Raw genomic sequence first — 13094 nt, 5'->3', positions numbered from 1 at the left:
GTGTTTATTTGAATTTACTGTGAATTCTTACAAGAAAATGAATCTCAGTGTTGTATATGGTGACATATATGTACTTTGATAATAAATTTACTTTTTGAACTTTGAACAATGGATTTGCACCCCAAGATCCCTCAACACATCAATACATATAAAGGTCCAACCATTTACTGTATACCTTCTTCTTCCATTTGACCTTCCAAAGTGCAACACCAAGTACTTAACTGAACTAAATTCCACCTGCCATTCCTCTATACAATTTTTTATCTGGTCTACATCCTGCTGAATCCTTTGGTAACCATCCTCACTACCCACAACTTTCCCAATTTCTGTGCTATCTAAAGGTTACTAATCAGCCCACCTATACATCACAACCAACTAAGATCTGAGCATTGATCATTGCAGGACTTCACTGGCCATTGTCCTCCAGTCAGAATAATACCTCCCTTCCTCACCACAAATATAGATACCCCCTATCTTCTCTGCTCAAGACAATTTTGAATCAAGTCTACCATGCATCAATGGATTCCATGGACCTCAATCCTCTGGATCAAACTATCATCAGGGATGCTGTCAAAATCTTTACTAAAGTTCATGGTATACAACATCTACTGCCGTGCCCTCAATCATCTTTGTCACTTCAAAATAACTCAATCACATTTGTGAGACATGAACTCCTATGGACAAACATATAATGACTATTCATAATAAGTCTATTCTTTTCAAGATGCAAGTAGATCCTATCCTTAAGAATTTTCTCCAATAGTTTCCATATCGGTGATGTTTGCTCACTGGCCTATCACTACCTTGCTTGTCTCTACTGATCTTTTTAAAATGAGGAACAACAGTGGTTATTCTTCAGTTTTCTTTGGCCCTGTCAAGGCCCCAGCAATCTCCTTCTTGTCTCTCTCTATAGCCTGGAATAGATCCCATTGGACACTGAGGACTTACCCATCTCAATGTTCTTCAAGAGCTCAAAACCTTGTCCTTCTCCATATCAACATTCCCTCGCATATCCTTCCCTGATCTCACTATCCTCCATTTCCTTCTCAAGTGAACACTGATACAAAATACTTGTTCATTGCTTCACTCATTTCCTTTGGCTCCAGGCATAAGTTCTCTCTCTGGTCCTTGATTGGTCCTACCCTCTTCCCTTATTACCCTCTTGTTTTTAATGTATGTATGAAATGACATGGATCCAAACCTTGCCATACTTGTCTTTCTTCCTCACAGGAACATGCTGGTCTTGAATTTTGGCTAGCTAGCCTTTAAATAACTCCATCATATATGGACTTAGCAAATAAAGCCACTCCCAACCTACTCCCCACAGCTCCTGCCTAATACAACATTGCAATTTAGCCCAACTTAGCATGTTCACTCTTATCCTTATCCATAGCTATCTGAAAACTTATAGAGTTATAATCATTGTTTCCAAAATTATCTCCTACTAATCACCTGGCCAGACTCCTTTTTTTCAATACTAGATCTAGTATGACACCTTCCCTGGTTGGATTATTTACATATTGTGTCAAAAAACATTCCTGGATGTGCCTAACAAATACTGTCCAACTTCACTATTTTTAACTATATTACTGGAAGGCAAAATGATGTTTTTTCCATTTTGAAATGTTTTTCTTACCTGCATTATTACTATATTAGACATTGAGAAATGATCAAGGTTTAGAAAAGCAAAACGTAGAATCAATTTTCGTGGAGATGACAATCAACATTGTCTTGTTGGGTGACTTCTCAACTTCTAGTTTATAAATTTCAGATTATTAAAAAATCCATATGCTACTATGCATTAAGTCCTACTCATCATTAATATCCTTAAACTGGGCCTAAATAGCTCAAAATCAATGTTTTCATTTTCAGGCTACTATCATGTTGAGGATTCAGCCTTCAATCTTTCTAAACTCTGTCACTATAACCTGACCTTGAACCTTACCAATTCACTTGTAATCTATGGTGATTTTTCTATTCTGTCTTCTAGGTGTCCCCAAGTCCTGGAATTTCTTTCCTAAATCTCTGATCTCAAACTCTCTCAAGATTCCCTTGAAACTTATTTCTTTGGCCATGCTTTTAATGTTTTCAATGGCCTTTTTCATTGATTTGTTTTAATTTATTTTGTCCGAGTACCAGTTGTAATGTATATTGGTACATTTACCTTTAATGTATTTTATATATTATGTACAAATAGAGGCTGCTTATTTCAATCTGTTGTTTTATTACTTGATAGTGAGGTCAGCTGAGATCATTGGGGTCTCTCTTCCCGCCATTATGGACGTTTACACTACATGCTGCATCCACAAAGCAAACAGCATTATGAAGGACCCTATGCACCCCTCATACAAACTCTTCTCCTTCCTGCCATCTGGGAAAAGGCACCGAAGCATTTGGGCACTCATGACCAGACTATGTAACAGTTTCTTCCCCCAAGCTATCAGACTCCTCAATATGCAGAGCTTGGACTGACACCTTGCCCTATTGTCTTGTTTATTATTTATTGTAATGCCTGCACTGTTTTGTGCACTTTATGCACTCCTGCGTAGGTCTGTAGTCTAGTATAGTGTTTTTCTGTGTTTGTTTTTTTTACGTAGTTCAGTCTAGTTTTTGTACTGCTTCATGTAACGTCATAGTCCTGAAAAACGTTGTCTCGATTTTACTGTGTACTGTACCAGCAGTTAATGGTCGAAATGACAATAAAAAGTGACTTGACTTGACTTGATAATCTCTTTTTGCTGTTAGATTTGGAACTCCTAGGATGATTTTTGTAGAAAGTGCACATTACTCTACCATTAATGAAAATAAAAAGCCTGATCATTATTAAATATGATCATTGCTTAGTAAAGCACCACATTAGTTAGCCTTTAATGTTGTTATATTGAATTGACAATTTTAAAACATGATCAAGAAGCACTAATATAAATGGCATTTTGTGCAATTTCAAAAGTTCTATACTCTCAAAATACACTATAAACATGAACAAAATGTAAAAAAAGGAAGTAGTTTTTAATTGAATCCTTTATGAGATCACTAGTTCTAACTAAGAATAGAAACAACTACACATAATTAGTGAACTTTATTGGCATTTTAGCTTACCAGCTCTAAGAGGCCTGGGAACACCACCTACAAAAATAGTCTTCCGTGGATCAAGTGGCTGAGAACCATCCATTACAAAATCACTGTCATTGAGATTCCATGGGCGTATCTGAACCTGCATTTAGAATTATGTCCACTTGAATTTCAAAAATAAGATAACAAAATATATAGATCTTTTCATATACCCAAATAGTTAGCTGAAGCATTAGAAATTAAGAAAAGACACTGCCTGTGGCATTTGACTACATGTTAGAATTCAGCTTTTTATCATTTTATTTAAATGATTACTTTTTAAAAACAACTTTGTGGTTTTCCTTCTCAACTGTTTTCTCTGTACTTAGAAATATGAATTTAATGTTACTGGAATAAATAGGTGAGCTTATATAATGTAGAAAGTGACATTGTTTCTCTGTCAAGCACATTAAGATTCCTATGAAAGCTTAATTGCATATACAAAAAGGGACAAAATTATGCACTTGCAGAGCAGCATAGCTAGAGTTCCTATCTAAGGACACAAAACACAATCTAAGTCTCTTCCTAATTGTTAAATACAATATATTGAGATTTGATGCTTCGTTATTAAATACATATCTGCTTACTGGTTTATCCTTGATAGTTGGACTTGATACACAAAGATACAGCTTTCCTTCCTCTTCAATGCAAGCATCAATTAAAGCTTGCACAGAACCTTCCTCCTGAAACAGCAGAAACGCATAGCCTGCAAAAGAAGATAAAGAGTAAGTTGAAAATAAAAACACAAAATGCTGGCAGAACTCAGCAGGCCAGACAGCATCTATGGGAGGAGGTAGTGACGACATTTCGGGCCGAAACCCTTCATCAACCCTCCTGATGAAGGGTTTCGGCCCGAAACGTCGTCACTACCTCCTCCCATCGATGCTGTCTGGCCTGCTGAGTTCTGCCAGCATTTTGTGTTTTTATTTATTTCCAGCATCTGCAGATTCACTTGTGTTGCCTAAAGAGTAAGTTGATTCATTTCAACTAGTGTAGTTGATTAGGCACCTTGTATTTTACATATTATGGGAATATATACTCAGCTGCCACCTTATTAGATACACCTGTACATTAATACAAACATTTAATCAGGCAATCACATGGCAGCAACTCAGTGCAGAAAAACATGCAGATATGGTCAAGAGGTTCAGTTGTTCAGACCAAACATCAGAATAGGCAAGAAATGTGACCCAAGTAACTTTGACCATGGAATAACTGTTGGTGCCAGTTGGGGTGGTTTGAGCATCATAGAAACTGCTGATCTTTTGGGATTTTCATGCATAACAGTCTCTAGAATGATGCAAAAAACAAACAAAAATCCAGTGAGTGGCAGTTCTGTGGGTGAAAATGCTTGTTAATGAGAGGGGCCAGAGGAGGATGGCCAGACTGGATCAAGCTGACAGGAAGGTGCCAGAAACTCAAATAACCGTGCGCACAACAGTGGTGTGCAGAGGAGCAACTCTGAACACACAACATGTTAAACCTTGAAGTTGATGGGCTACAGCAACAGAAGACCACACACACACACACACACACACACACACACACACACACACACACACACACACACACACACACACACACACACACACACACACACACACACACACACACACACACACACACACACACACACACACACACACACACACACACACACTTACTTAGTGGCCACTTTATTAGATATAAGAGATACCTAGCAAAGAGGCCACTGAATGCAGATTTTAGATTTTATGCAGTGGTATGATCATTACTACAAAAAATTATTTTACCTTTTTATGATGAGGCATAAAAACATGCTTCACTTCAGCAGAATAAACATCCTTCAAAAATCTAGCAAATTAATAAATGAACATTCTTGAAAAACTTGCAAGATATAAAAATGGAACTCTGACAGTCATTGCTAGCTATTCAGAGACCACAAGAAAACCAGATAATGCTACTCCTCTTTCCAAATGGTTCTGTCAGCAATACATGTTCTAATTATTTTATTTATATTGAAGATAAGCTATTTATTGATTGGTAGACACAAGTCTTTTGTTAAATCTTAAGGCATCAACAATGAAACAATCTTTAACATTAAAGAATAAAAGCTTATTGTCCACAGTGCTACTACAGGGAGGAATAGAGAAAAAAAAGTTTAAGCCGATACTTAGAAGAACTCACAGCATGTACTGTACTTCTGAGTTTCATGATGATCCAGGGAAAAGCAGGATTGATGGCAAGAAGGAAAGCAAGGAAGCTGATAGATCTTCCCCAGTGCTGAATGGCTCCCATTCTTGCAGTACATCACATTTTAAATTCACTTATTTCTAATGAAATTCTGATGAGGTAGAAGTTCATTCTCCCTGCTGCCTGATTCTAGAAGTAAGTCTTCAGATCCCTGGTTAGCAATAGCTGTGGGTGGTGCTGTAAAGCCAAGATATGTATTCATACCCCACATGATTATAGTGTAAATTAAAACTTTGATGGGAACTATTACAATAATTCTTGGGGAAATCAATTTGCCTATGTGGTATATGTACTTGACAATAGGCATTGGGCCCACTGAAATACACAAGGTCATCAGTTACAAATAGTTCCCAGAGATAGTGATAGGGATAGTGACTCATTGGTTAAGTGAACAGACAGAAGATTCTGTGGATCAGAATGAGGCACCCAGAAGACATGTTGCCTCCTATTTCCAGGGTCAGATCACATACAGCAATCTTAAGGTGGAGGGTGAACAGTCAGAAAACATAATACATATTGGCACCAATGACAAAGATGGGAAAAGGGTTGAAGTACTGATGAGTGAAAATAGGCAGTTTAGGGAGAAGCGAAAAATCAGGAGCTCAATGATAGTAATCTCTGGATTGCTGCCTGTGCCACATGCCAGTGAGAGCAAATGTAGGAAAATTGTGGAAGATGAATGTGTGGCTGAAGGGTTGGTGCAGAGGTCAGGATTTCAGATCTATGAATCATGGGGATCTCTTCTGGAGAAGGTATGACCTGTACAATAGGATGGGTTACACCAGAACTCAAGACAAACCAATGTCCTCGTAGTCAGGTTTGCGACAGCTGTTGGGGAAGGCTTAAATTTGGTTGGCAGGGGGTTGGGAACCAGATAACTATAGGTCAGATGACAGAACAGTTGCTGTAAAGGTAGAGAGAGGGTAGAACTGCACAGGGATAAAAGGGGAAACATGCCTGGAGGGGGAGGAGGGAGGGGATGTCCTTAATGAAAACATTGTTTCAGCATTTACCAGAGGGACTTTTAATGAATGTGAGGTCAGTGTAGAACAGGCTAATGGGCTGAACCATGTTGACGTTAAGAAAGGTAGTGTTGAGAGCTTCTGAAAAACATTAACATTGATACACTCAGTAGTTACTTTATTTGGTGCTTTCTGTACCTAATAAAATAGCTATTGAGTGTACAGTATGTTCTTGGTCTTCTGCTGCTGTAGCCCATCCACTTCAAGGTTTGACGTGATGCAAATTCAGAGATGCTCTTCTCTGCACTATAATTACAATGCATTGTTATTTTAGTTACTGTAACCTTCCAGTCAGCTTGAACCAATATAGCTATTCACTGGATTTTTTTTTTGCTTTTTACACCACTCTCTGCAAACTCTGGAGGCTGTTTTGCGTGAAAATCCCAGATCAGTAATTTCTGAGATACTCAAACCATTCTATCTGATATCAACAATCATTCTATGGTTAAAGTAACTTAGATCACATTCCTTGCCCATTCTGATGTTTGGTTTGAACAAATGAACCTCTTGGCCACGTCTGCATACTTTCGTGTAATTAATTGCTGCCACATGATTGGTTGACTAGATATCTGCAATAATGAGCAGGTGTATAGGTGTACCTAATAAAATGGCCACTGAGTGTGTCTTCGGGGAACCCAGCTTACTACAGAAAGCAAGGGGAGAGATTGTTGGGTATTGACGATGATCTTTGTATCCACCCTAGCTATACAATTCGTACCAGAGTATTAGATGTTGGCAAATGTTGTTCCATTGTTCAAGAAAGGTAATAGGGATAATCCTGGGAATTAGAGACCAGTGAGTCTTCCAACAGTGATGGGAAAATTATTGGAGAGGATTCTTAGGGACAGGATTTATGAGCATTTAGAGAATTATAGTCTTATTAGGTATACTTAATTTAGCTTTGTGAGGGGAAGATCATGCCTCACAAGCCTTAACTGAGATATTTGAGATGTCAAAACAATTGAGATTTATGATGACAAAACAAATTGATGAAGGGAGAGTAGTAGATGTGGTGTATATGGATTTTAGTAGGCATTTGACAGTTTCCTATGAAAGATTCATCCATGAAGTCATGAAGCATGGGATCCCTTGAAATTTGGCAGTGTGGATTTGAAATTGGCTTGCCCACATAAGACAGATAGTGGTAGTAGATTAAGCATATTCTGCATGGAGGTCGGTAACTAAGTCATTCGCAGAGATCTGTTCTGGGACCCATGCTTTTTGTGATTTTTATAAATAATTTGGATGAGGGGGTGGGTTAGTAAGTTTGCAGATTACATGAAAGCTGGAGATGTGGACAGTGTAGAAGGGTATCAGAGATTGCAATTGGATATAGACAGGATACAGAGCTAAACTTTGGAAGATTGAGCTTGAAGGCAGAATACAAAGTTAGTTTCAAGATCATTCAAGATAGTGAAATTTAAGAGACTACTAGACAGGTATATGGAGGAATTTAAGGTGGGGGGTTATATGGGAGGCAGGGTTTAAGGATTGGGACAACATTGTGGGCCGAAGGGCCTATACTGTGTTGTATTGTTCTATGTTCTATACGTACCAGTGTGGAGTAACAGAAAGATCTTGGGGTCCAAGTGTCTACAGAATTTGTTGCAGAAGTTCATAGGGTGATTAAGAAGGTGTATGGTGCATTGGCCTTCATTAGTCAGAGGATCGAGTTCAAGAGCTGCATGTCATGTTACAGCTGTATAAAACTCTGGTTAGACTATACTTGGAGCACTGTGTTTTGGTCACCTCCTCAAAGGAAAGATGTGGAAGCTTTAGAGGGGGTGCAGTAGAGACTTACCAGGATGCTGCCTGGATTAGAGAACACGCCTTATGAGAAAAGGTTCAGCAAGCTAGGGCTTTTCTCTTTAGAGTGAAGGATGAGAGGTGACTTGACAGAGGTAAGAAAGATTATGAGAGGCGTAGGAGTGGACAGAAAGCATCTTTTTTCCCAGAGTGGCAATGGCCACCACCAGAGTACATCTGCTTAAGGTGAATAAAGTAAAAAGTAGTATGAATGTCAGACTTGATTCTTCCCCCCTTCCTCCTCCTTCCAATACATACAGAGTGGTGGTTACCTGGAACGTACTGCTAGGATTGGCGGTAGAGGCTGATATAACAGGGACATTTAAAAGACTCTTAGATAGGCACATGGACGTAAGGAAAATGGACAGTGTAGGATGGAAGGGTTAGATTGATCTTAGAGGTTTATAGGGGTCAGCACAACATTGTGGGTCGAAGAGCTCATACTGTGCTGTACCGTTCTATGTTCTAGATAACTATAAATGTACCTATGAGTTCAGCAAAATCCTGACCAAATGTCCAATTGGATAAGAACTGTTTGACTGATTACTATGTTATCAGTGCACACAAACTTATGCTAAAAAATATTGGTTTTTATCTTAAGCCTTTGATTGTATTTGTGATCACTACTGTGCACCCCATCGAAGCACAGAATGAAGGTAAAGCATTTTAGTAAAACTGTTCCTTAAATCTTGTTAACATTGTGACTACTTAACTATACAAATTTTAAACTCCATTTGTATCAAACTCATATAGATCACAAAGCTGCTAAAAACAGAATTATAATCCTGGTGGGGTCAGCTGTAATTGCATTTCACTTTCTTTCTTTTGTAATTCAATTCACATCATCAATATTTAATTCATCTTTCTAAGCATCCTGTATATCAATAGCAACATTAAGCTTAGTTTTTTCAATCAATATACCGTAGATAGATAGATCTTGTTTGGCATGGAACTGGTAGGCCTAAAGACCTGTTTGTATGCTTTATTACTTTTATGCTTCTTAAAATTTTACAGTGCTATCCTCAGCATTGTCAATAAGCATACAGCCTGATTTTTCATGCTGAAAGTAAAATTTCAGAAAATATTCTTACAAACTGATATCATGGTAACAAGTATTTGTCTACATCTTTTTAAATCATTTGTAATCTATGGCAATATTTAGACTAAAGCTAATTAAAATTGCTTCTTTTTAAAGATGAAAAAGTTATTTTTTATAATCATCAGCTCTTTTTCCATTATGCATGCCGAACATTCCAACAATAAATATACTGGACAGTTTTATATTTTTCTCAGTTAGGTACACCATGAATTGCTATGAAATCGAAAGCAAAATCATGTGTTAAATCAATCTGACTTACCTTTTGGTGGAAAATATGACTTGCTCTCTGCTTTGTGAGGCCAATCAACAACCAGGGAACCAAAACGACGAAAACTAGCTGTGATTTCATCTGTTTGAATAAAGTACATTTTCTATCTTTCTGTTGATAATTTTTTTAGGTTCAAATCAACTACATTCTTCATTTACAAATATGGAAGCAGATCATGCACAGCCTTTGGGCCCAAATTGCCCAGTTGGATATATGTGAAGATGTTTCTCATTACAGGTGTCCCCCGTTTTTTGAACGTTCACTTTACGACAGCTCGCTGTTACGAAAGACCTACATTAGTACCCGTTTTCGCTAACCAAAGAGGATTTTCGCTTTTACGAAAAAGACGCCCGCTTTATACGTGTGTTTACCCCGAGAAAGACTACAATGACCGTGAAGTGAAACTACATCGTACATACAATATTTCTACTTTATATAGGGTGTATATTTATCATATCATTCCTGCTCTTACTATATGTTAGTGCTATTTTAGGTTTTATGTGTTATTTGGTTTTTTTTTTGGGTCTGGGAACGCTCAAAAATTTTTCCCATATAATTTAATTGTAATTGCTTCTTCGATTTACGACATTTCAGCTTACGAATGGTTTCATAGGAATGCTCTACCTTCGGATTGCGGGGGAAACCTGTATATAGTTTATATGATATACAGTACTGTGCAGACGTCTTAGGCATCCTAACTATATATGTGCCCAAGCACTTTTGCACAGTACTATATACAAATGATATATAAACATACACATTGTAGACATCTAAATATCTCTGTTTATTTTAGCAAGTTATAAATGATTTTCTTATTTTGTGTTTATAACAAAATGGAGGTCATTCTCATCTTAAGCTTATTATTCTGCCATTGGGATTGATTCAAATTTTTTGTATATTTTGTTTCAAATTTTGTACCAACAAAACAATTTTAAAACTGCTATCTTACCTTCATCAATATCAGGTGGCAGACCACCAACAAATACTTTGCGGGAATATCGTTCCACTCGTTCACCATTTTGGTGAGGAAAACAATGAGGAGAATTTATGCCGCTATGAAGAGTTTGATCACCACGTCCATCATCAAGGAAACCATCTTCAACAGGGAAGAGGGATGAATGACCTGGATGAAATCAAATATTAAACGATTATAAAAATACACAAATATTACTCTTTAAAGAAGTTTTAGTTCAAACTTGTTCACCCAAGAACCTTATCTACTTCTTCTGTGACTGAATTGTATCCTTTCAATGCAGAACGTTGAAATCTTTTTTCACACTGGAACTTGTTCATTCAAGTTTGGAAGTACAGCAAAGTTAAACAAATAGAGATACAGAATAAAAATAAATTGGCTGACATAACTGGCCATCTGTATCTAAGTAAAGGTTAATATTTGTGTTAAGGATTTAACTGAATCATTTTCAAGTTCTATCATGTAAAATCATATGATTAATGCCACCTGGAAAACATACAGACAGCTGCCTCAGCCATGTCTGCAGTTCAGTCAGCTGTTAAAGACTAACAGTTAATTATTAGCAACATATTTAAATATTCTAAAATTAAGAAATATCCCTAAACTTCACTATTTAGAGATTAGCTTTATTTGTTTCATGTACGTTGAAACATATGGTAAAATGCATTGTTTGTGTCAATGATCAACACAGTCCATGGACCATGTTGGGGCAGCCCACGGGTGTAGCCATGCCTCTGGCACCAACATAGCATGCCTACAACTCAATAACCCTAACCGTACATCTTTGGAATTTTGGAAGAAACTGGAGAGGAAGCCCACATGGTCATGGGAAGTACATATACTTATAAAGTACATATAAACTCCTTACAGACAGCAGATGGAATCAAACATCGATAACTGGCGCTGTAAAGAGATTGCCTTAACTGCTACACTACCATTTTGCTTCCTATTTGTTATAAACTTCTAAAGTTTCTAAATGATTAAATATATTTATGAACAGAGAAACAATGATATTTGTTTGAAGTTGTGGATACTATCGAAAAGATCCACAGAGGTTTTGGGACCTCTGGGGCCTTTTGAAAACAGAAGGGTAAATGGATAATCCTACAGATCAGTTGACCTAATACCAATTTTGGAGAAACTTCAGAATGCTATAAATTAATAAATTAAAGACAAATGGTGTTTGATCAATTTCTTTGAAGTGGTGACAAAGAAAAATAATGAAGCTAACGTCTTGTTTGACATTTTATCATTTGGAGATTTGTAAGCAAATTTGGCTTTGTAACACCAAGATGTGGCCAGTGAAAAATGTTTATTTTCCAGACCCCATTTCCAGAAAAGTTGGGATATTTTCCAAAATGAAATAAAAACAAAAATCTGTGATATGTTAATTCACGTGAACCTTTATTTAACTGACAAAAGTACAAAGAAAAGATTTTCAATAGTTTTACTGACTAACTTAATTGTATTTTGTAAATATACACAAATTTAGAATTTGATGGCTGCAACACACTCAACAAAAGTTGGAACAGAGTTAAAATAAGATTGAAAAGTGCAGAGAATATTCAAGTAACACCGGTTTGGAAGACTCCACATTAAGCAGGCTAATTGGCAGCAGGTGAGGTATCATGACTGGGTATAAAAGTAGCGTCCATCAAAGGCTCAGTCTTTGCAAGCAAGGATGGGTCGTGGCTCACCCCTTTGTGCCAAAATTCGTGAGAGAATTGTTAGTCAGTTCAAAAGGAACATTTCCCAATGCAAGATTGCAGAGAATTTAGGTCTTTCAACATCTACAGTACATAATATTGGGAAAAGATTCAAAGAATTCAGAGACATCTCAGTGCGTAAAGGGCAAAGTCGGAAACCACTGTTGAATGCGCGTGATCTTCGAGCTCTCAGGCGGCACTGCCTAAGAAACCGTCATGTTACTGTGACAATTATAGCCACCTGGGCTCGGGAGTACTTCGGAAAACAATTGTCACTTAACACAGTCCGTCGCTGCATCCAGAAATGCAACTTGAGACTGTATTACGCAAGGAGGAAACCATACATCAACTCTATGCAGAAAAGCTGGCGAGTTCTCTGGGCCCGAGCTCATCTCAGATGGACCGAAAGACTGTGAAACCATGTGCTGTGGTCAGATGAGTCCACATTTCAGCTAGTTTTTGGAAAAAACGGGCGTTGTGTTCTCCGTGCCAAAGATTAAAACGACCATCCTGATTGTTATCAGCAAAAGGTGCAAAAGCCAGCATCTGTGATGGTATGGGCGTGCATCAGTGCCCACGGCACGGGTGAGTTGCATGTATGTGAAGGTACCATTGACTCTGAGGCGTATATTAGGACTTTAGAGAGACATACGTTGCCATCAAGGCGACGTCTCTTCCCGGGACGTCCATGCTTATTTCAGCAGGACAATGCCAGACCACATTCTGCACGGGCTACAACAGCGTGGCTTTGTAGACACAGAGTGCATGTGTTTGACTGGCCTGCTGCCAGTCCAGATCTATCTCCTATTGAAAATGTATGGCACATCATGAAGAGGAGAATCAGACAACGGAGACCACGGACTGTTGAGCAGCTGAA

At 37.8% G+C, this 13094-nt stretch overlaps 1 protein-coding gene across 2 annotated transcripts in view; it reads right to left on the bottom strand.

The window, feature by feature from the left end:
- The window catches only part of cpeb4b (cytoplasmic polyadenylation element binding protein 4b), a 105694-nt gene that overhangs the window by 22035 nt on the left and 70565 nt on the right, over window positions 1-13094 (bottom strand). For both annotated transcript variants that reach the window (XM_073067714.1, XM_073067715.1), the window contains 4 exons: window positions 10488-10661; window positions 9530-9619; window positions 3699-3817; window positions 3100-3214 (listed from right to left, as the gene is read on the bottom strand). In XM_073067714.1, the coding sequence (XP_072923815.1) occupies window positions 3100-3214; window positions 3699-3817; window positions 9530-9619; window positions 10488-10661 (498 nt within the window). The remainder of the gene's footprint in view (window positions 1-3099; window positions 3215-3698; window positions 3818-9529; window positions 9620-10487; window positions 10662-13094) is intronic.

The sequence above is a fragment of the Hemitrygon akajei genome, chromosome 15 (genome assembly GCF_048418815.1).
Source record: "Hemitrygon akajei chromosome 15, sHemAka1.3, whole genome shotgun sequence".
Classification (NCBI taxonomy): domain Eukaryota; kingdom Metazoa; phylum Chordata; class Chondrichthyes; order Myliobatiformes; family Dasyatidae; genus Hemitrygon; species Hemitrygon akajei.
This window is presented reverse-complemented; position numbering and strand designations above follow the sequence as displayed.